Source organism: Pleurotus ostreatus (assembly GCF_014466165.1).
Source record: "Pleurotus ostreatus strain PC9 chromosome Unknown scaffold_9, whole genome shotgun sequence".
NCBI classification, from domain to species: Eukaryota; Fungi; Basidiomycota; class Agaricomycetes; order Agaricales; family Pleurotaceae; genus Pleurotus; species Pleurotus ostreatus.
The window spans coordinates 1,188,941-1,212,429 of NW_023503164.1; the positions used below are offsets into that span (position 1 = coordinate 1,188,941).

At 50.9% G+C, this 23,489-nt stretch overlaps 6 protein-coding genes across 6 annotated transcripts; 4 read left to right on the forward strand and 2 right to left on the reverse strand.

Moving 5' to 3' along the window:
• Positions 1 to 992: 992 nt before the first annotated feature.
• PC9H_011573 (uncharacterized protein) lies at positions 993 to 3,831 on the reverse strand (the record flags this gene model as incomplete). Its single annotated transcript, XM_036781056.1, has 7 exons — positions 993 to 1,878; positions 2,018 to 2,099; positions 2,146 to 2,236; positions 2,294 to 3,380; positions 3,443 to 3,615; positions 3,676 to 3,741; positions 3,802 to 3,831. The coding sequence occupies 7 exons, from the start codon at positions 3,829 to 3,831 to the stop codon at positions 993 to 995; spliced, it is 2,415 nt and encodes an 804-aa protein (XP_036626911.1).
• Positions 3,832 to 9,253: 5,422 nt separating this feature from the next.
• Positions 9,254 to 11,656, forward strand: FAA4 (long-chain fatty acid-CoA ligase; the record flags this gene model as incomplete). The annotated part of the gene is made up of 6 exons (XM_036781057.1): positions 9,254 to 9,678; positions 9,732 to 10,639; positions 10,692 to 10,998; positions 11,053 to 11,086; positions 11,137 to 11,571; positions 11,636 to 11,656. 6 exons carry the CDS (start codon positions 9,254 to 9,256, stop codon positions 11,654 to 11,656), a joined length of 2,130 nt encoding a protein of 709 aa, XP_036626912.1.
• A 258-nt stretch (positions 11,657 to 11,914) lies between these two features.
• PC9H_011575 (uncharacterized protein) lies at positions 11,915 to 13,757 on the forward strand (the record flags this gene model as incomplete). The annotated part of the gene is made up of 8 exons (XM_036781058.1): positions 11,915 to 12,074; positions 12,123 to 12,162; positions 12,224 to 12,446; positions 12,500 to 12,613; positions 12,666 to 12,769; positions 12,821 to 13,112; positions 13,168 to 13,336; positions 13,387 to 13,757. 8 exons carry the CDS (start codon positions 11,915 to 11,917, stop codon positions 13,755 to 13,757), a joined length of 1,473 nt encoding a protein of 490 aa, XP_036626913.1.
• Positions 13,758 to 14,529: 772 nt separating this feature from the next.
• On the forward strand, positions 14,530 to 21,354 carry PC9H_011576 (uncharacterized protein; the record flags this gene model as incomplete). The annotated part of the gene is made up of 13 exons (XM_036781059.1): positions 14,530 to 14,701; positions 14,752 to 15,177; positions 15,227 to 19,540; positions 19,591 to 19,755; positions 19,805 to 19,926; positions 19,978 to 20,127; positions 20,179 to 20,320; positions 20,369 to 20,467; positions 20,521 to 20,595; positions 20,650 to 20,789; positions 20,841 to 20,964; positions 21,015 to 21,205; positions 21,253 to 21,354. 13 exons carry the CDS (start codon positions 14,530 to 14,532, stop codon positions 21,352 to 21,354), a joined length of 6,222 nt encoding a protein of 2,073 aa, XP_036626914.1.
• A 539-nt stretch (positions 21,355 to 21,893) lies between these two features.
• On the reverse strand, positions 21,894 to 22,160 carry PC9H_011577 (uncharacterized protein; the record flags this gene model as incomplete). Its single annotated transcript, XM_036781060.1, has 1 exon — positions 21,894 to 22,160. One exon carries the CDS (start codon positions 22,158 to 22,160, stop codon positions 21,894 to 21,896), a length of 267 nt encoding a protein of 88 aa, XP_036626915.1.
• A 124-nt stretch (positions 22,161 to 22,284) lies between these two features.
• Positions 22,285 to 23,145, forward strand: SFT2 (protein transport protein sft2; the record flags this gene model as incomplete). The annotated part of the gene is made up of 5 exons (XM_036781061.1): positions 22,285 to 22,502; positions 22,557 to 22,667; positions 22,721 to 22,747; positions 22,819 to 22,936; positions 22,993 to 23,145. The coding sequence occupies 5 exons, from the start codon at positions 22,285 to 22,287 to the stop codon at positions 23,143 to 23,145; spliced, it is 627 nt and encodes a 208-aa protein (XP_036626916.1).
• Positions 23,146 to 23,489: the final 344 nt, after the last annotated feature.

Genomic DNA, 23,489 nt, shown 5'->3' on the forward strand with positions numbered 1-23,489 from the left:
GAAGTCTCACTACTTTCAACCGAGCGTTTTATGTTATTCGGCTGGGTGAGAGAAGAAGGAACGCCTTGAGGCCTAGGAAACACGTCGTCTGACGCTTTCATGTCCTTGGGGCTATCTCGAAACTCGCATACCCTCAACCCCTTCCAAGAAGAAAGCGCTTCGCCCAGGGCTGTTGCATACGTTTGAAGTGTCCAATGAATGCTAGATAAGGCCTAAGGTGCAAAGAATTCTAGCCTGTCGGAAGGCAGGCATCATCAAATCAATCATCCCTCATTCCATACGTTTCCATTGAACGTTTGAACGCTCAAACTCGCACACAGGTATGGAGATCAAAATTAGAATAACAATATATTCGGGGGCATGAATACGCGCAGCCCTTCGCGAGATCTCTTGTATACAGCGTGTAGCTACTACAGATTGTTTGTTTCGTTTCGTTGCTGGGAAGTAGATATGGAGATAATGGATAAAGAAACGGGGAATTGAATCGTCGCATGAAGACAAGAAATCGTGAGCAGGAACGATGCAATGCTTTTGGATGGATAAGTGGAATGGATGGAGAATCAAGTAAATGAACGAGATAAAAACACAAAGGGGTGTACAATTTGTTGGTTACTTCGATAGGGCGGAGAAGGATATTTGATATATGATGGATCGATGACGTGAGGTAGCGATGTAGTTGTGCGGATGAGCCTCGAACGAGCAGGAGATAAGTGGTTGAACAATAGCTCTATGTGAAGCAAATGGATAGCAGCACGGAAAAAGTGTCGGGCAGAGGCGGGAAGATGGCAATAGATCGCTGATGGAAGTGGTGAGCTATGATGCAACGAAACCCAATGCTAGTATGTATGCGTGTGAGAAAATGGAATGAAATGAAGATGGAAGGCGAGAAGGGAGAGATAGTCGTGGGTCCTAGGCGAATAAGTTATGCGTATACGTATACGAAAGCGGCCCGCGCATCGACCGGTGATAGAGCCACACGGCTAGCGTCCAACTTAGTAGAGCCTCATGTTTGCGTCGTAATCGGAGGTGAACATTTGCTGTTGCTGATGCGAGTTCATGTTCCCATTGGAAGCACCTTCACCCTCGGGAAGAGTCATGGGCGGATGCAAGTAGGTGGAGAAGAGGGCATCTTCGTCCTGTGGTAACATCGGAGGGTGGGGGTAGTCCATGGAGGAGTCTTCGGCAGGGGGTAGCATGGGGGGATGGAAGCCTCGAGGGGAGTTATCGCCTTGGGGGAGCATGGGTGGGTGCCAGAAAGCGTTCCCAGACCCACGAAGGCCCGCAGGATTCCCAAAGTTTGCCGGTGAGAAGCTAAATGGGTAGTCCATGGAAGAGCGATGGGATGTAGCTGACGAAGCGCTGTTGTACCCGTCGTTGAACGAGCTGTAAGAAACGGCGGACGAAGGAGGTTCGGATGCCGAGTCGGAACTCATTCTGCGTCTCTTGTTCAAGCGGGGGCTCATTGACTGGCTCTCGTGGTCGGACATGTCTGCCGTTGAGAAGGGGAGCACGTTGTCCATAGTGTACTGAGGCATGGAATCTGGATGATATGGCCCAGGGAAGATGCTAGTGTACTGGTGTCCCATGAAACCGAGGTTATGATTCGTGCTTTGAGAGAAGGTGTGCATCAGCTCCGTCTGGACGGCGTGGAGCTCGTTGTCGTCGGTGAAGTCCAGGATTCGGGGCTGGTTCGAAGTAGAATCAGGTACGAAGGTCGGAGAAGTATCCCCCACAGGGGAGGCGCGACGACTAACCCCTGGACTAGCAGAAGGAGTCTCAGAGACGCCGTTCCCAGCACGACGAGCATCGTGACGCGAGCGCTTTCGAATTACATCGGACTTCATGGAAATTGGACGCGCAGAACCGTGAAGTTTGTAGCTGAAAGGGGGGAGTCGTTAGAATACTAGGCTCGATAAGGAACGAACAAAAGACATACTAGAGGCCGCAGCTAGATAATTCATGAGAAAAAATGTACCGTTAAGTTTAATAAAAGCTGGGGACAGGGGATCGGACATACGCATTGCAGACAGTCTTGCCTTCATCGTCTTTCCTCCAGAGAGGCGTCGCAGTCGTATGGCAATTGTAGCATTGGGCTGGACCTAGGAATCAGCATCGTGTCGTCGAATTGGAGGGCCATCAACATACCCATGACGTCAACAGCCTCCTGGCGAGGCGCTGCTTGGGCTCGGCCTTCGCCATGATTGCTGCGCATGTTCTTCGGACGAGGTCGCTTGTGCTAAACCAGACGATAAGCCCCTCGATGATACCAAGCTAATGAGGGGAAAAAACATACCAGTTTGCAATACAAGCCACAGGCGTTGCAGTTTAGTTCGTCGTTCAGGCCGCGACGCCAGAGTGGTGTGTGAGTGGCGCCACAATTCGAGCACTCGGCCTTGACACCACCAGGGGCCGAATTATTTCCGCCGCTGCGTAGAACAGCAGGGTTCAGACTCGTCGCGGTGGCGCCAGGTCCCGAGGAACGAGTGTTGTGCCCGACTTGGGTGCGGACGGTAAGGGCTGGACGCCCAACTGGTGTATTGGATCGGTCCATGGGAGCTACTTTGGAAGGCGCGACGGTTTGCGGATGAGCGACCTTCAGAGCAAGGCGGCCCTTCTTTCTCATAGTGGTGGTAACAATTTCATCGGCGCTAGCTTCATCGTCACTGTCATTACTATTTTCGTCGTCGCTGGCATGGCTAGAAGGTGAGGAAGACTGAGTCGAAGAAGGAACTATGGATACAGGTGGTTGCATTATGACATCTTGTTGTTCTTGAGCAGGAATAGGGAATAATGATGCGGAATGGGCTGCAACAAAAGCAGCCCAGTCAGGGCTATCGGCAGAGTCCGCGAGGAGCTCATCCAGGGGCAGCTCGATAGTGGGACGGACAATGCTAAACCCGTCGTTAGCGGCACTGGAGTTGAGGCCCTCGCCGTAGTTCAAGCTATTGGTGGTGGTTGGAGTAGGATAAAGAAGGGCCGAAGGGCCGAAGTCGGAAGAGAAGAGGGTGGGGAACTTGAGAACTTCGTTCGAGGTGTACAGGTCGCCGCCTTGGGTCTTACGGCCGCGTTGAGTCAAAGAGATGTCTTTGTCGTGATGGTCGTGGGAGTCGTGATCACCCTCCACAGCATGTTCAGAGACACGCGCAGCATTTCTCGGACGCTTCGAGAACTCCGGAGAGGGCTTCAAGTCAGGCTTCTTGACTGTCTGGCTAACAGCCGGGGTGGGTTGATCGACGCTGAAAGTAAATTGCATTCGCTTGATAGTGCCTGGAATGTGCTGGCTGGCCTCGCGGTTACGCTCCTTTTCTTCGGCGCGTTGTCGAATCATATCTGTGGAATGATTTCGCCTGAAGTCGGGCGCTTCAAGTTCCTCGATGCTCCTATAGGAAATCAAATTTTGTTAGGGTTGAGGGTTCCGGGCATGGTGAAGACAAGTCATTACCTTCCCTTCTCTTTGTCGAGCTTGTCTCCCATGCACTTGGAGAGCTTCCTGAATTCCCGCTTCGACTTGGCGTTATCGGTGTCGACCATAAGGTTCTGAAGGTGCCATAACCTCCAGCTCAGGTTCTCGAGCCTTTGTCCTTGCTCGAGGAAGCTGGCAACCTTAGTACAGACCTAGTCGACAAGAGTACATATGAGTAGACGATACAGATAACGATATATGAAAGCACGCACCTTCCAGGTCTTCGTTAGAGATTCGGTATCATTGAGATTGCTGAACGCGACGAAAGACTTGTTGCCCTAGAAGACACCATATGGTTGAGTCATGAAAGCTGCTTGCTGCGCGCAATAGCAACCGACTTTGAATTTGAGATTGAGGATATTGGGCATAGATCAGCAGCAGGTACGCTTGGAGGAGGGGAGGATGGAGGAACGAGGAGAGGGAAAGGCTGCGATATAAGGACTGGGTTATAGCTGTCAGATTAATTCAAAGGGTGGATACGCCCAATCGGGATCAGCACGTTGCCGCCAACTATAATATATATATTATTATTTATATTATATCGCGCAACACGTGTTTGTGACTTATCTTTCGACTCCTCTGATATACCTAATTGCGCTTCCCCCGACGTCTCTCCGTCTCCGTTCCCCCAGTATTCGCAGCGCAGAAAATACGCCCGATATCTGCTAGTTCCTCGAGCCAGCGTAGTCGAATTAATTTACTGGCTGTAGTTAGGCTGTACTAACCACGACAAACTCGGATAGATAGACAGTAGCACACCTTGGCGCAATCCTCATCTGACAGAGTCACTCACAGCATGATGCGGAAGTTTGTCCCGGTTCGACCGATGGGCATACGAATCCATTGCAGGGGAGGGCGTGGCGGATATGAAAGCTCCTTCTACCGAGTGGAAACTACGCTCGGAAGCCCACAATCCAACCTTCGAGAATATCTGTGGAGGTCGGTCACATCTAGCCTCTCTCCTCATGTCAGTAAATAAAATGAAACTACTTTCCACAACCTTCTTGCCATACGTGATGATTCCCAGCTTCCCCACCTTTGGAACGTTGCCAGTAGTAAACTCAGCGCATCGCCAGATCTCACCTCTGTCGACGAAGCCCTCTGCCCTATGTACCTCCTTCATGTGCCTCAAAGGGCTACTCCGGATCGAAATCGAAAACACATTACACAGCTTTTGGGAGGAGGAGTCACGAGACGCCAGCGTCACTCGTCGTCTGAGATCCAACTTCGGTGATTCCGTCCCAATGATTCAAAGACCTCCTTATCGCGTTGGGGCAACGGGTGACCACTAAACGTCGGAACAAAGACAATGCTTCAGTAGCGGAACGAGTGCAGGATGTGGCAACAAGGGTCACCATATCCCCTCCCTGTGGTGTTCGCGTTCGCGCCTATGCAAGCAAGTTACCCCCATGGAAGAAATATGAAGACGAAAAAACTTTTGTCATTGCAAATTCCACATGACTTGTGAAAGATGAAACGAGCAACGGCATTTCAAAGAATAACGAAAGCGCTGCAAAACTTCAAACAAACATAACATTCTGAATAATAACGAAATTCGAAGCGAAATTATAGAAGATCCATCGAAGTGCATCAACCATCACTTACAATCAGAAAAGTGTGTTCCAAATGTCAGGCTCAGAAGTACAAAGGAAAATGAGGCGTACTGGTCATGTTCCCTCGAGTCCCATTGTCCCAGAATCCCATCGATATGCTTCATCGATAAGGCTACGCAGCGTCTATGAGTCCCCACGTGCCTTTGATAGCCTCCAGTGTTCATCAATAGCCCTGTGAGTCGTAAATATAGATCGACGTCCCAAAGGTGAGGGAAATGAAAGCAGCTGACTGTCGCGAACCATAAGTCTGAGAGCGAATGCCAAGTAGTGGATTTGCCCAAGCGAAGGATAAGGTAGAATCCCATCGAACGGTAGAAGAGCTAACATCGTCCAAAATCGGAAGGTTCGTTCCAGCACCGAAGTCCATGGTCCATCGCCTCGTTGCTTGTGCGTTTCTGCACCATAAGGCATCACCAGTGATAAGCACGAGAAACATAGATAGCTTGTGTTGACCCATACGCGCAAGAGCAGGTCACAGAGGCAACCTATTACAGGTCTAGACAGACTGGCACCACAGGCTTGTTGAAGTTGTTCCGATGCCGCGACGCACCATGTACACAATGCATTGCGACGCCCCGCATTCGCTGCGACAGAAAGGATCCTGCAGAGGGGATTGCCGTACTATTTTAACTTTTTACCTCGGACAGTCCAACCAGTAGTATACAGAACACAGAGATTTCATATCAGCAATAGAGGCGAGGGCGATAGCAAGGCGACTAGTGTCAATTTGGTTCCCTAGTCAGGGCGAGGGAGGTACAGGTGTCGATTTCGCGTTCAGCGAAATAGGCGAACGGACGCCCGAGGATAATCCCGCGTTGCCGGTTAACAGACTAGTCTTCTTACAGTCAAAGGAGGACGGGCGTGGGGCAAGCATATCACTGTCGCCGACGTCGATGATGGAGGGAGGAAGAAAGAATTGTTGATTGGGCGCCGATGGTTTTACCTGCTCGTAGTTATCGATCGATGTCGATTAGCGATATGACGACCGATTGGGACATGTCGCTATGGCCGTTTGGAGACATACTCGAGGGAAATAGACTACAGTCGTGAAGTAGTCCTCATCGTCGCCCCGATCGACGCGGTCGATAAACCAGGGTATACCCGACAAGATCTGAGCTTTAGATCGTCGTTGTTGTCCGCCGAACTCCAGCACCGATCATTAAGTGCGACATGGAATTAATTATCTCGATGAAAGGGCAATCAAAGCCAGGCGAGAACAACGAGGCTGACTGCTGAGCAAGACACTTGAGCGGTGGCATGACCAGGTGTGGTTCCAAGCTTGATAACGCAACGCCCCATGATCCGAGTTGTAACAAGTGATAGGCTGCAATAGTCCGGAGAACGCCAGAACATGCTGCAAACCTACATCAGAACGAGTTTCTATGAAATCCGTATCAGAGGCTCAACTCCGCTTGTCCGCTTGTTGAACGAAGAAAGGCCAAAGGAAGCAAATGGTGATGGAAGTGGCACAAGTCCAGACTTGTCAATTCGAGCGACGCGTCACGGCAGAACTTTGTGACCTAGCACGTGACCGTATCACGTTCGAAAGTTACTTTTCCACGTGCGCGTAGCTACCCCAGATTTTCCCTGAACTGGATCGACACCGATCGTAGGCATATGAATGAAGATACGCGATTACCTCGTTAGTAGAAGAGATCGGAGGAGATACGCGAGCCCACCTCGATTACCGGCGATGAACTATGTACATGGCCTCCCGAACATTACCAATTACTCTCGTAGATGCATAGATGCAATCTACTCAACCGTAAGTCGTGACGGTCATGACATGGTGCTGTGGGCCTGAGTCGGATTACTGACCCACCTGAGCTTGAATCAAAGCCTGATAGAAGGCTCGCAATGCCATCTCATTTCCGCCTTATTTTGTCATCGCGTAAGTACGATTCAAATATCCGAGTGTCGTGCAGGAAGACATAGCTTGTTCACTGCCGATGTGAGGTAAAACTCGGCGCTATAGAATAGTATAACGTCCGTCTGCTTTTACTGAGCCCTTGCCCTGGTCTAGCCTTACCATGACCTCATAGGATGCCACGATATAAGCGCATCCATTTAAGTAAGGTGGTCGAATTCTCTCCCATCGGTGGCTAGCCGATCTATCCGTTAGCGAAGACAAGAACGAGGCGACATTGTTATCATCGCTTGGATGCAAATAACGCAACCAACTGACAAACTTCGCGAAGGGTTGCACGTTGATAGGAAGTTGAGGCGTTTATATGAATGATGGCTCGGGGAACAGTCGTGGAGGACGTGGGGTATCCAGATGAAATGATGTTATCTATCTCTGGCTTGAACGTGGGGTTTAGTACATACATGCGTCTTTTATTAATTTGATTTCCGCTACGGGCGGTCACATAGTAACTAGATCATGCACATGAAGTATCTCAGCCATGGTGCATTATACACCTCTGCAGGGCTGAATTGCTGTTGGACGGGTTGACATAAGTACTCTCAGCGACGATCGGCGTCAGACACTTACCAAGTTCACATCTTGCCACACTCCGGAGGCGGCACCCGCACCACTCGTCTAATCCACTGGAGAGTGGAGTGTACTAACGCCCGCTGGAAACATCCCTCGCCACAAACGTACATTGATCCCCACTGTCATGTCGCAGAAATGTGTTGTTAGTATTTCCAGGGACCTGTGGCCTGCATTGGGACTAGCGAAATTATTGGAGCATTGAAGTCAAGCTTGACTATACGGCGTGCTGCATTCGAGTTGCGTCGATCCGGGAAGCTGGAGCGAACTCACGACGAACACCCGGCCCGGAATGAAGGTGCGTCGAAGAGTATATCTATAGCAGTTCTCCTACTTCTGAATTCTTCTCAAAGCCTGTCACGACAGGTGTACACACACACGCCGTGCTTAGTACTGTTCAGCCACGAACTTCGGGGAAATGTCGACAACGTATGTGAGTATCCTAACCTTTGACCACACTTCCATGTCCTTCCCAGTACGATCCTAGCCTCGAGTCCGCTCAAGAAGCAGCAAGTATTAGAAGAACGGTCGTTGAGTGAATCGCTAATCGGATAAGACACGGTCGAGTAACTATCGGACTAACGTACCGGGTGCCTACTAGAGAGATGTTTAAGGTTGCATGGGGATTTCGTACAGTTAGAAGAGGGTACCCGCTGGTAAGTCATGGTCACTGACTCCGATATCATCCACGGTACCCAGTGGTTCCCGATTCCCGACGCGGCCCCCATGCACGGGAAGTTCCTGGCGGTCAGTTCAAGCCTTACCTGGGCACCGCGCCCAAACAAAATGGGTTAGACGTGTACAAGTCTTGGTGACCTACAATTTTTGCTGTAACGGCAAAGGGTTTATATTGTCATTAATTGAATGATTGATATCCACCCCATTGTACGCTTACGTTTATCATTAACGGGCCTGAAATATAAAAAGTCCACCGCTATGGGGAACCAATGGGGAACGCACAAAGGAAAAGCATAAACGTTGAGCGACCTATCTTTGGCGTTATTGGAGTAAACAGTGCGCACTGCGGTGATATACACATCTTACTTTAGAGAACAGCACTCATTGATTTAACTTGCGGTCATCCCTTGGTTCGCTCGGACTGGGGCTTTGCGACTTTTGCATGGTGATACACAGCCACGTGAAAGCTCTGCAGCCTGTAAGTAGCGTCTGCCCGGCGTTATCAGACTCTCTTTGCCACCTTCGTGCCATTTTCTTATCGTTGTTGCTATGAATAGTCGGTCGACCAGCCACATTGTGTTATTGACCGGCGATGATTGGACCCGCCTGTTTCTCGTCGCGATGGCGCATGATATGGGTAATCTACGTCTCGGCGCGTCTCAGAAATATATACTGCAAAGCTGCGACCTAACCTTAGTTTTGTCTTTCCTCACATCCCAATACTCCACGACGCCTCCAAGTGCTCTGGCCGCTCTCTACTTGCCAGGACCCTGCTAGCCAAGCGTAACGCGGGGTTCGATTTCAAAGCGGGGTGAATTGAGTTTCGGATCACACCCCTCAAACGCCCCTTTCCCCAAGAACTTGGGTCACGTGTCGCGTTGACTGCCGCTACAGCTACGCAATTTGAAAAGGGCGACCTGCGTCTTTCACTCAGCCTTGCACTCAAACCCCCCCTCAGCATTCCAAAGGTTTCTTTTCACGACCGAACGCACCGAACGCCAAACGATGGGACTTTCATCAAACAAAGCCGGATACTATGGCGCTGGTTCCGTCGAAGTCTCGCCAGCCACAGGCGAGAATGACGGCCCCATAAGGCGTTTGGCTATCACCTCAGGCACGCTTGTAACCCAGCCCATTGAGGGCATCGAGACTGTGCACGATATTATGAGTTATGCGGGGCGCACACACGGAACGAAGCGAGCCATGGGGTGGCGCGACATTGTCGACGTTCACGAGGAAGAAAAAGAAGTAACCAAGTTCATCGCGGGCAAGGAGACAAAAGAAATCAAGAAGTGGAAATACTTCCAGCTAAGCGACTACAAGTACTACAACTACATTGAGCTGAAGGATGCAGTCTCTGAGCTTGCTCGAGGTCTCATTCACCTTGGAGTGACGAAGGATCACGTCCTCAACGTCTACGCACAGACGAGGTATGTAGCTGTCGCACTTGAAGGTCCTACACATTGACAATGGAGTATTGTAGCGTCAACTGGCAGCTTATGTCACACGCTTGCGCCTCCATCTCCACGCCTATTGCTACGGCGTACGACACTCTAGGGGAAGAGGGCCTCATCCATTCACTGAACGAGCCGGACTGCATCGGTCTCTTCACCAACGCCGAATTGCTCCCCACTCTACTCAATGTTCTCACTCACACACCGACTGTCAAGTACGTCATTTACGACGGCACACCAAAGCCCTCTGTTCTTGAGAATATTCGTTCGCATCGGGCGGACATCGAAGCCCACAGCATCGATGAACTACGTGAAATTGGCAAGAAGCAGTCCGAAGATATCCTCGAGGGTCGCCGACCGACGAAAGAAGACTTGGCGTGTATCATGTACACCAGCGGTAGCACTGGCGCGCCCAAGGGCGTCTGTATCACTCACTCCAATCTCGTGGCTTCAGTTGGAGCTGTTGTCACTCTCCTCGGCCATCATTTCTCTCAAGAGGACACGTACCTTGCCTATCTTCCACTCGCTCACATCCTCGAATACATTGTCGAATTGTCCTTTGTTTTCGTCGGCATGACCCTTGGTTACGGCCGCGTCAAGACTCTCACCGATGCCTCCGTACGACAATGCAAGGGTGATCTCGGCGAGTTCAAGCCATCTATCATGGTGGGCGTGCCAGCTGTCTGGGAGACCATCAGGAAAGGGATCATCAGCAAGGTCAATGCGGGAGGCACGCTCAAGAAGAGTATCTTCAATGGTGCTATCTCTGTGAAGAAGGCTGGCGTGCCTGGTCTGAGCCAATTGGCAGACTCCGCCGTCTTCAGCTCAGTGAAGGCTGCTACCGGAGGCAGACTGCGTTTGGCCTTGAGTGGTGGGGCGGCGATCAGTAAGGAAGCCCAAGAGTTCCTGAACGCAGCTCTCGTGACTCTGGTGCAGGGTAAGTCTCTTGCGTTGAAGTGCTGTACCACGCTGACAACTCGTCATTGTAGGCTATGGGATGACCGAGTCGTGTGGGATGTGTGCCATATTGCCACCTGAGCTCATACGCTACGAGGCTGTTGGTTTGCCAGTCCCGTCCATCGAGGTAAAACTCTTGGATGTTGCCGATGCTGGCTATTTTGCCAAGGGCAACCCGCCACAGGGCGAGGTCTGCATTCGGGGTCCCTCAGTCATCAAAGGCTATTACAAACGGGATGACTTGAATAACGACGAGACAATCTTCACCAAGGATGGCTGGCTGAGAACTGGTGACGTCGGGCAATGGAATTCGGACGGAACATTGTCCTTGATCGATCGGTACGCCTAGCATTGCAGGACTATGGACTTGTATGACTGACTCAATTCACGTAGGATCAAGAACCTCGTCAAGTTGTCTGGAGGAGAGGTTGGTGTAATTGGCTCTACCACTTAAGTTTATTACTAACTGGACTTCAGTATATTGCTCTCGAGCGCCTGGAAGCGACGTACAAATCTTGCCCACTTGTCGCCAACATCTGTGTTCATGCCACGCCTGATGCTAAGCAGCCCATCGCTATCATCATCCCGCACGAGGTCAATCTTCGACATGCTCTTGCATCGACATCCCCAGCACCGTCAATCTCCTCCTTGTCCTCGAAATCTAACAAAGGTGCCAACAACCAAGTCGATCCCAATGCCGAGCTTGCTGTCTTGTGTCACGACTCTCGAGTAAGGGAGCTTATGCTTAAAGAGTGTAACGCAAAGGGGAAGAAGAGTGGATTCAAGCCAATGGAGACACTGCAGGCCGTCATCCTTACTGCGGATGAGTGGACGCCAGAGAGTGGGCTGGTCACTGCCGCCCAAAAGATTCAGAGAAGTAAGATCGCGAAGAAATTCGACCATGACATCAAGGTTTGTTCTTTACTTCATCCTTTATGTTAGCGTTTTCACTCATTTCTGCTTTTTCGTGTCGCAGGAGATCTATGCCCAGCAGTGAACTCTGTCTCCATGGACTTGATTCAGTGGACAATAGAATGCTATCCGATGTCATCCTTCTCTATATACTAACGTCTCATGTAGTCCCTGTTTGTTCTGTACTTAGTTTCGTGTAATCTCGTTGTCCCCGTCCCTTGAGTGCATCCAAACTACATTGACCGTGAGATACTTAGAAAGCTAGCTTTATCTTATCATCGCTGATTCTCTTTTTACTTGACTCCTAATTTATCAGTTGATTACTGGAGTCGACCTCAAAATAATGTCGACCGATATTACTACAGAAAAGCCCGAGGCTACATCGAGCAGCGCTGCGCCAACAGAAGACCATGCTATATCCAAAACCAAGGAGGGCTCGACCGAGAAGGACGTTGAGATGGGCGACGACGAGCGCAAAGACCTGCTAAAGGCATGCCGTCAAGGTGCGTGGCTTGGATGAATCCGTTGGATTCCTCTGACCGCAAAAATAGTGGAGTTCTACTTCGCGGACTCCAACCTACCATACGACCGGTACGAACGAGTTGTTCTGGTACTATCTGGTGCCCATGGATTTCTGATGTTCCGTTGGCAGATTTATGTGGACTCTACACACCAAAAACCCTGAACATTGGGTACCGATAAGCACCGTCGCATCGTTCAAGCGCATGCGGGAGCATACTGCTCGGGGACTTGATTGGGTGGTCAAGGCAGTCCGGTTAAGTGAGGAACTGGAATTGGACGCAGAAGGCGTCAATGTGCGGCGTACGACTGAGGTCCAGGAGCCTAAAGACCAGTTTGAGCGTAGTATCTATGCGGTGAGTCGGTCGGGGTCTAGGGACTGGTGGGAGAAGTTCAGTTGTATCTACAGAAAGGCTTCGGGGATGAGGACAGCGAACTTCAAGGAAAGCTTGAAGCATTCTTCGACAAGTACGGGAAGACGAACGCTGTACGCATGAGACGGGGAGAGAAGAAGGCTTTCAAGGTGTGTGGACACTGGACAGCACTTGCCACAGTGTCAGCTAATGCCGTGGCAGGGCTCTGTTTTCGTCGAATTCACCGATTTCAAGTCTGTGGACGCGTTCCTCAATGCGGAACCCAAGCCAACATGGGAAGGCAAGGAACTGCTCATCATGTCGAAGTATATCTCTATCGCATAGGAAGCTCGCCCAAGATGCTGATCGTCAATTAGACAAGCTTACTGCGACATGAAAATCAAAGAAAAAGGTCTGACTGGGAAGGCCGCTGTCCACCGCAAGGAATTGATCAATCGCCGAGGGTTCAACGCTTTCCAGGAAAATAACGAACCAGAAAGAAGGCCAGCGAAGGCGGAGGTATTCCTTGAGTTTATGGGCAAAAAGATTCGTGTTCAGCAAGACGAAGAAGGAAATGGTACGGTCAAAGAGGAGGACGTGCCGTTCGTCAGCGGGGCTTCGCTCAAGTTCGAAGGCTGCGATGGTCAAGTGGACTTCCAACATATCAAGGTTTGTTTTCACATTATCGCCTTGCTCAACTACATTAACTCTTGTGCCTCCATAGAAATCGCTCAAGGATAAGTTCTCTCGTAGCCCATTTATCAAGTACAATAAAGGCGAGAACCACGGTTTAGTTGGATTCGACAAAGCCCTGTCAACGGAGGAAATCGACTTCGTCAAGGAGACACTCAAGACCTTAAATGACAAGGAGATCACTTGGGCCGTAGCCTCCGGTTAGCTTTGTCTCCTGCCATACACCTTTGCCCTGATTGACCGCCTACAGAGGAAGAAGACAAGGCGCTGCAAATTGAGAGGGCACAGTTTGCCGCCCGAAGTATCCTTACACATGCCCAAGACAACAAAGGTGGAAGGGGCGGAGGCAGGGGTGGCCGTGGTGGCGGCCGTGGGGGCAGAGGAAGAGGTGGACGCGGTGGGAGAGGTGGTCCTCATGGTGGTGGCCGTGGTGGGTCTCGCAACCGAGAGAGGGCTGCAGCCGGTGAGTCCAAGGCAGAAGCGGAGGAACAGGCAGGTGACAAGCGAAAACGGGCCGTGGAGCCAGATGGTGGCCCGGATGTTGGCGTTCGTGGTACCCAGGCCCCTCCATCCATACAACCTGCTAAGAAAACAAAGGTTGACGACGCCATTGCTTCATAGCTTTGGGAGAGATAAAATAAATTGCACCTGGAGCCGGGGTGCTAAAAGCGAATGGCAATTCCTTGTGTTGTATCTGTTTTCTGATCTCTTATAATGTCAAGTCCTTATTTATGTATGTAATGTCGAAGGTCATGGTAGCAGATGGTACCATCTATATGTTCCGGATCTGTCTACTTAACCTCGATCATCCATCGATCACGATCGCAACGTGGATATCGCGTGGTCGATGATCACTTTTCTTGAAAGTTGACTGTGTCGCCTCATCAATTTCGCATGTGTATCTCATTCCCGTCTAAGGTCTAAGTGCATGCGATGATCAACTTCAAGCAATGAAGTTCCCGCTCGATCGCGATATGAAAAGTTACCTCCTCAACCATTACCGCTCATGGCTAAGGGTTATGGCTGCACGTATAGTGTAACATTTCGATGGATATGCATTCAATCGTTGTAGATCACGACCGTCCTAACTTATATAAAGAAAGCCCTTACAACATTCGTTTTGATTTACGATATGCGAGCAAGGTCTGAGTTTCTGACTTGATCGTGGGTTCGCACAATCCCACGGTCAATGGAAATTGTTATGGTGGGAAAATGATCACTTACTGGGTAACCGAATCTGATTGAACAAGTTTAACAAGTCTACGCGGACCTCAACTCTAACTTCGACATTGGGAGCGTCGAAACGTACGAGGGGGCGTCTAACATCTACAGGCACAGATACTCGGGCTCGCGACGCTCGATTGGGACGCGTTTTAATCCGACTTTCAGCATCATGGACTCAATATCCCGCCTTCGCGAAGCTCTCTTACACGCATTGACGGGACGCATTGCACCTCACGGCGAGCAGGACATATTCGATGAACTCATGGTTCATAAATCACGCCTGTTGCAAGTATTTGACGTCGGTCCCAGAAGTCCGCAACAACAAAAGGAACTTGAATCCGGTGAGTCTGGTTTCTGACACTCCTTCTCAATGCGACTGATGTTTTCGCAGGCAAGGTGACCATACACGGCAAGTCAGTTGCTGTCAACGTGGATTTCACCCGCCAGGTTCTTTTCCTGTCGCAACATCTCGAATGCTCGGAGAGATATGTCGCAGAGCTCTTACATTCAGTCATGTCTGAGAACCCAAACGTCGGGCCGGCAGACTACCTTGAAGCTACACTGAACGAGTTCCATCAGCGACGGAGACACCTCGTGGACACGTTGCGATTTTTGCTAGAGGCAGCGGAAGTTGGGGCAAGTGCGTCGGATGCATTGCCCATGTACCGACGCATCGAGGCGTTCGTACGGAGCGAGATGATAGGGGTGCTGCCATCGCGCGTGTTTAAGGAAGTCGACAGTCTGGGAGGTGTTTTGACGAAAGTGGATGGAGTAAGACGGAATGCAGGGAGTAACACTGTTCCTCCGAATGGCCAAGGTGGGCACCGCGATTGTTTGTGATGATTGGCGTCTCACACGCCTTCCAGGAAACCCTGGCTCGCTGGGGTCTGATATCCTTGCCGCCCGGTACGATTCGATACGGTATGAAAGGCGGCAACTGGCGATCACGTTCAGCACGATCGCCCGCCTTGGCTACATCACAGCGCCAGAAGTGAAAAGCGTCGTCGACTGGCTCTCCGTCAACGCAAATAATGGCATGACCTTCTACCTACTGACTTCCATTCTCTCGGCTTTCGATCCCGTGGATCCACAGAGCATCGGTGGACAGCTTCGCCGGAAGCTTGCGATAGATAAATCCAACATAGCATACATGAAGAGAAAGCTGGCTCCGACTTCTGAATGGAAGGACAATGGCTTGAAGGCGACAGTTCTACTTCAATGGACGTTGTTTCTGACTGACACGCGTCATCGTAATCCCGAGCTCGAACACCAGGACGGGTTCACAACGGAAGAATTGGAGACGCAAATATGGAATGCAGTGCAAGGGGACGCGTTCACGTACCTGGCCCAAGTCGTCATGCAATTCGGAAAGGGTCACAGTAACCCGCCAATTTCCTCGTTTCTTCAAACATTGCCCATTCCACAACCTGAACCCCAAGATCAGCGAGAGGTCCCGCCGGATGATTTCAAACCTCTTGTACTTTCTGCCTTCGAAACTCTTGTACGCTTGCTCATCACCCACGCATCCTCGGAACTGCGCAAAATAAAACAGCGCCAGGAAGACTTGGTCCTTGCTCGAGATCGTACTCGCACAGCAAGTGGTCTCTTTGCATCCTCAACGTCACCCGAAGCTAGAGCTCCCTCATCGCCACGCAATGATATCGCCGTGCTCTACTCCTTCATTGGACTTCTCTATTCTTCCTTGCCACCTGAGCGCTCACTTCAATTCTGGGGTGCCGGGTCGGCACACGATCAGCGCACGACATACCTGGAGTACACCGAGTCAGCGGCCGGCAGGCTTCCCACTTTCCTGCAGTGGGCCGTATGGTCGACTCAGGTGCACGATCTGACACTCTCCACTGCCCTTTACGACATGCTCAGCGGTCTATCCGAAGGGCAGCAATGCAGCGAATTGGCACATAACTTCATGGCTCGGGGTACAGGGGAAGTCATCCCGGGGAGCACCCTGCCGTCTTCCGCGGGCGGACAAGCGGTATCTTGGAGCCTTGTGTTTGGTTTACTCGACTCGTGGACGACGGTGACCAATACTATCAAAGCCCCCCCTCCGCCCGGTCCCCTAGGAACTTCCGCCTTTGGCCTCAGTGCTCGTCCCCCACAACCGCACAACCATCCCCCTCAGCCAAACATTGGTCCCAATGAAGTTCGATTGGCACAAGCATTCCTGCGTTTTCTTTCTACGGTAGTCACGTACTCCGTTGCCGTACGCATCACCATATCAGGACACCCCCACTTCCGAGCAATACCAACGCTCGTTTCTTTGATACCGCTGGGAATACCTCTCGAATTGAAAGGTGCTGCATTTGGGGCCTTGGCCGCATTCTGCGAGCCTGGGGCGGGACGTCAAGGAGTTGAGATTTGCAAAGCGGTTTGGACTTTGATGGAGCGGATGGAGGTTATCAACGTACGGGGAGGTACCGGACCATCCCTTGGCCTCGGGCTCCGTAGCGTGAATGCCGTCAAGGGGGTTGAGATAGAGCTTGAGGAGGTCGAGACAGCCCATGGGTTGTATCCAGCCACGATTGCTTTCCTGAAGTTGCTCAGCACGTTGATACACACACCTAAGCGGATCCCTCTGAAAGACAGAATGGCTGACATGGAACCCATTCTCACTATTCCAGAAGCACTTGGACAACCGTACCGTCTGCCTGGGATAGGACCATTCACTTCGTTCGTCATCGACAACGTTTTCCTAAATATCCCAAAGCGCGACTACGCTATCCCTTCCGACCGATGGCAGATCAACGACCTGTGCCTTTGCTTCGTAGAACGTGTCTTGGCTAGCTATGACTTGGAAGCCCTGGTCAATACCGCAGACGATTTCCGACTGAAGGAAGACGCAATCACGCCACTCCTTGTACATCCAGGCTACGACATCATGAAGAGGTTACTCTCAACGACCCCCTTCCAGGCAGCAGTGTTGTCGTACATTGTGGACGGAGGAGGCGGCTTCGAGAAAGGCCTTGCTGAAGACGAACCGTACTTCAAGAGCACTATCGTAAGGGTCCTGCGAGTTATCCATCGAGTCTTGGAGATTCAAGATATCTTCCTTGATGTGCTGCTCCCTCTGCTATCTGAGTTCGATAGTACTCCGTATGTCGGTGTCGTCCAACCTCGTTCATACTTCATTCGTCTGGATCAGGCTCTCTCCTTCGGGCCTGAATATCTTCCTGCTTTGGCCTCTTATGTCGCTTATCCTGGCCACTCTGAGCTTGCACTCCTTTCTGTCAAGACATTGACCATGTTATCGACCTCAGGTGCTTTGACCAATCTCACAACCTTGGTGGAGCAAAGCAGCGAATCGGAGAGAATACTCGAAGGATACAAGCGCATTCTCATTTCGGAGTCTGACGAGGACCCGGCGGAGGCAGAGGAGGCATCCGAGCATTACACGGGCGCTGGTGTGCCTGACAGCGACGCGGAAATCCCGTCGCTTGCCCAAGCTGTACGATTAGCTGTCCTCGACTTGTTCATCCAGAACACTCAAACCAATCGACCCCACCCAAACATTGCCCATTTTCTATTGTTCGGAAGCTCCAGTAATCAGCAACAGATCCAAGATCCGCATGCTTTGGGTGCGCAAGCCGCTTGTATTCACATTCTTCTGGATATGGTGAACTCTGGCGTGCCTCGCTTAAAGGAAGATGGGCGTGTCGCGGGGCGGCAACATGTCGACCCCCTCTTCGTCACCCTGCCTGCCCTTGCCGAAAGATGTTATCGGGTCATATTCCAGTTGTGCACGCATTCAAGGACGTGTGATTTCGTCATGCGTTACTTGCGGACGAGAGAAGACTTCTTTGCTAGGCAGCTAGCCGTGATGCCGCCCACTATCCCCAATGCATGGCAAGACCCCAACATCCGAGTGCTCTACCATGACGGCACCAGTGTGGCCACAACGGTTTCGGCCCTTGGTTCTTTTCTTCGCCTTCGATCATGGATATTTGACCTTGTCGCTCTTGACTTACACCTGTTGACGCAGAAAGGTCATTTCAAGAGTGTGAACGAACTCCTCGTCATCTTATTTGGAAGCGGCGCCTACGACGACTCGCCTTCTTGGGAGACCGATATTTCCCAGCCGTTCAGAGAGATCGGTCAATCACATCTAAAGATCATCGAATTCCTTCGTGGCCTCGTGTTCGAGTGGTCGGATACATTGAATGTGCAACCTGTCGACCTTAGATTCCTCAGTCAACTCAATCTCAAGTCCTGCTTGCGTGTGGACACTAATGGATGCGAGGTCGTTGACCGATCGGCCTTGTTGGTTCTCCTCAACGACGCTCGCCATGCCCTCCATACTCAAGGACACGTCGTATCTCCCGCACAAAACGAGCAACTCAACGCAGAAATACAGTATGTTCTTGAAAGTTCAGCGGTCGAAAACCATCGGTTGCAAATAACGTACGCTACCGCAGTTGGCTACGAGTCTTGGCGGCGCTTGCTGAGCATGGTCCTAACGAAGTGTTTTGATCGACTTCCGTCAACGCAGCGCGAGAGTACCCTCTTTGATTTGATGCAAGTGCTTCCCAATATCATCAGGTCCCCAGACATCCAAGAGTCGACCGCTGTCTTACTATCCGAGACCGTCTTGTCTTCAATAACCAAACTGCGCGAAGACCGGCAGAACGACACATCTGGCGCCTCTGGAACCAACTCGTTACCCGTGGAGCGTCTCTTCGTTATTGTCCGTGGAATTCTAGACTGTATCATCGAAGGTGGTCGCCTGGAGTTGGTCCGCGGAAATCTATACGCAGCTCTGATCAATTATGTGTATCTGGTAACCTCCTTCAAGGCACAATTTGCTGGCCTTCTTCCGTCCTCTGGTTCAAAAGCGTTGTCCGCGTCGGTATCTGACGAAGATGCATTTGCTATCAGTCGTCGACCGTCGTCGACTCCTTCCACCTCACTCGAAGCTGGAAGTTTGGCGTTGATGAAGCATGCGATGGACCGACTCATTTCTACCATTTCCCGGGATGCAATCGATGGTGCTGAGGTTTGGAAAACTGTGGCATTTATGCTGTTGGACTCGCTTGTCAGGTTGTCAAGTATGGAAAAACAGAATACAGTGTTAAACTCGCTCGGTCGTCACGGCATTCTGGCGAACTTTGTGCGGAGCATAAGGGACTCAGATCTCATCCTCCAGTCCGTGCTGAAGCCCGATCCAGGTAGTTGACCTTTTCTTTGATCGCTACGACTGCTGCTGAGAATACTGCAGATGACCTCAATCCCCTCTACGTCTACGAGGCCAAGATGTCTTTCTTCGTCCGAATGAGCCAAACCAAGGGTGGGGCTGAACGGCTACTAGACGCTCAAATAATCCCTACGTTGTCGAAATGTGATTTCGTCGACGCCAGACCAGAAGCCGACCAGCAGTTCATGGGCAAGTTGTATAGCCGCACGTATCTGCTCTTACTCAGACCGTCCTTTAGACCAAGATACATTTTTGCCGTCCGCCGTTCAGCGGTATCATCAGTTGTTTACGCCTGCCTTGCAAGTGGTCAACGGCATCGTCGCTACCCTTGGCGCAAGGCATGCTGCCGTCTCGAACCAAGTGAGACCCACCGCCATACACTTTGTCCAATGATGTTTTGACCTTTTTCAGGTTCTCGATTTCCTCAACAACCATAGTGCCACTATTGTTATTTTGATCAAGAACGAGGTTGAGGATGTATCCCTTGCGGTAGTTCAAGAGCTGCAACTCATCGTAACCCTGTGCGGTTCAGTGCTCCCCAGCGTCCCGAGAGCCGATTTAGTGAGTACAGACCATTTAGCTTGGCATCTACTATAACTCAATGAACACAAGGCTTCTGCACACTCTGGATTTGGTGCTATCCATGCAGCTATTCTCGGTCTATCAACTCGTTGCTTGGTTCACGGGTGGTGGGCGAAGAATATCCGACCCCATACAGATACAGAGATACTAAGCGCTAGTGTTACTGCCCCAGGTATGTTATTACTCCGTAACGACGTCGGCTTGTCATGACGGTGCACAGAGAGGAACTCGTCTGTGTTCGATGTCACAGTACGGCATGAAGAACACCTCCTTCGGAAGAGCACGGTGTCCTACTTGGGCACCGCCAACGGCTTCACTGGTGCGTCGGATCACCCCTGCTAAGAGCCTGGTGTTTATGTATGGATTTTGCAGAACCAGAAATTTCCCCGATGTTATCACCCGTAACCAAAACGTCTCGAGGCGAAGATCGCCGGTCAACATTTACCGGTGAGTCCGTCCCAACAATATTTGCCTCATGATTGCTAAAGCCTGTATTCATAGCCACCATCCCAACAGTCGGGGATGCTTTGGAGGCTCTGGAAGATATTTGCACTGATCTATCAGAGATACTGAAGCAGATCGCTGATATCGCTGTTGAAATCGATTCCAGGGAGCACGTTGGTTTGGAAAGGCTTCAGCACGTCGGTCACGTCTTTATCCTCCCAAGAAACCGCGCTGACATTCTTATGCAGATCCTCCCCGACGTCGACAGAAGTGTCTGGCCCGACCTCGATGTTGCTCAAAAGCGATCTTTAATGAATCGCGCGCTTTCCCGTATACAGACAATAGCAAAGGACGAAGCCAAAATGCTCCTCGGTAAGTTTTGACGGGGTATATAAGTATATTTGATTCCATGGTTCGTCTAGGCACAATGGAGATGCTGCTTCTCCTGCTGTGGCGGCACATAATGCATTATTCCGAAGGACACGCCGTCGCCGGGGACGCGATCACCGTACATGCCCTACGGTTCGTTTCCGCCCCCGAACCACAGGTATTCCGCAACGAGATCAGCAGGAAGTTAGGCGGAGCCTTGCAACGGCTAGAGAGCCTGGAGTTGGTGAGTGTCCTAATCAACCACGACTGCTTTTTATAACCTATCTACAGGCGTATGCCTTCACCAATGATAACGAATCCCAATCGAGCCAACAGTATATTGAGATCATGAGCCGACGGCTGCGCGATAGTATAGAGTCGGATGCGTCTTGATGTATACACCTGTCGTTTACGTTGTGTGGTTTAATGTTCCTATCAATCGCTATGAGTATGGATGATACCAGTATTCAACGCCAGAATGTGTGATATTCCGTCGCTCAACGCATCTTGTCAGTCAAGCGATTCACGTATTCCAACCGAGCTTTATGCTACATAGAAGAAATCCCCAGTAGCAAGAGCGCACAATACCTGCAGCGTAGCACTACTTCAACGAGTCGTCAGCACCCCACAACTTACGCTTTGTTTTAGAAGGTGCGTTCGCGACTGAAAACAGCCCTCCCCTTTGTTCACCGCTTTTACCTGAACGCTAACGACAGCTAGAGCCGGTAGAATCAAGTACGAGTAGCAGGTTTATGGTCGTTTAGCGTGGTGGAGGTAGAGCATGGGTAGTAATTATCTCCAAAAGAGTTGTGGAGGGCTATCGTCCAACGCTACATTAGCCCCAAAATCAAGGAGCGTCTGTCCGCAAACCTGCAGCATTCAATTAGTCCATTACCGACTCTTCACAATGCCTGCACTCACCCAGCATACAGCTATCTCTCTCGAAGCAACGCCTTCAAGTCCGACCGCACCTCAGCGCGTACGTTTTGCAACGCCTCCCTCTTAAGCACAGGCTCTATTCGCAGGTTTTGGGGCCACTGCGATCCAGCCGCATCCCTGCGTTTCGTCAAGACGTCGATGATTGTCGGTTGGTGAAGCTCTGTGACCTGCGGCGCTGGTGCTGGCGTAATTGCGCTCGGCTTCACGCGTAGCGAAGACCGGGGAACGATGCGAAGATAATGTGCAGCCGACGCCCGCATTTTGGTCGAGTCTGAAGCTTTTGAGAAGCGAAACGGGTTTCAGTGGAAAAGGCGGATTGGCTGTATGCACTTGTTTACCCGCGGCGTCTAACACCCACCCTTCCTCCTCGTCCTCACGCACCGAATGCCAAGTACCACAGAACAGAGCTTCCGAGCCAATCTCTCTCAATTTCGATGGGCAAGCGGTGTTACCGATGATTCGCAGCCACCCCCGCAGTCGTCTGGGTCAAGCAATCCCTTCTCCCGGTTCTACAATGCAGTTGCGGGAGACTATATACCGTTAAGGTCGAACGAACAGTCAAACGAGGAGGAGGCGTGGTTCGCGCTGTCGAGATGGGAGAGGTGAGCAAGCTCGACTGGGTCGTCGGCATGCTGAGCATCTCTCTGACTCTATAGACTGCTGGGATTTGGAGCCTGCCTGTTAGGTGGAGCTGCGTGCTTCTTCGTGGCATTCATTACACTCCCTCTCCTTGCGCTACGACCAGCAAAGTTCGCCCTAGCATTTAGGTAAGATATGGATCCACGGTGAAGACACGCTGCGGTGCTGATAGTCATTTCAGTCTGGGGAGCTTACTCTTCATGCTTGGGTGGGTCATCACTCATGTGCCGCGAGAAACCACCAGTTGCTGACGCTGAGCGCTGGATGATCATTATATAGCTTTTCCGTTCTCGTTGGACCCATTAACCATATCAAGCACCTCATCTCAAAAGAGCGCCTGCCGTTCACTGCTGTTTATTTTGGAAGCCTTGGCCTGACGCTTTACTTCTCCCTCGGTGTACGCTTCTCACCTCCCGTCCGCGCGGAATCGAAAGCTGACGCACACCCTTCCAGCGAGGATCGTATCTTGGCTCCCTGCTCGGAGCGATAGTTCAATTGCTGGCTCTATTATCCTACGTCGCCGCATACTTCCCTGGAGGAACGCAGACCCTACGATTTGGTGGGCAAATGGCACTGCGCGGAGCAGGCAGCCTCTTACCAAGATGAGGGGAATACAGACGTGTAAATGAATCCCTACTTATACCCAATCTAATTCAATGCTCGCAATATGCTACTGGTGTTTGCTGAACTTGGAATGAAGGCCAGTGGAATCATCTCAAGTAGTGCTGACCGTTGGTTATGCAATATGTGCTAGGTACAAGAGTACAACAACAGGGTCCTCGTTATAAATTACTTGGAACACAGAAAGTGGCAACTACCTATGCAATCAAAAGTGTACAGAAGGAATAATAATTATCGTGATCATTGCGCGCATTATTTAAAAAGTACTTGTTTGTCCGTGAAAATGCATCATTAAACCAAGTCATGAAGTCATGGCTCTGAGGTCGTAA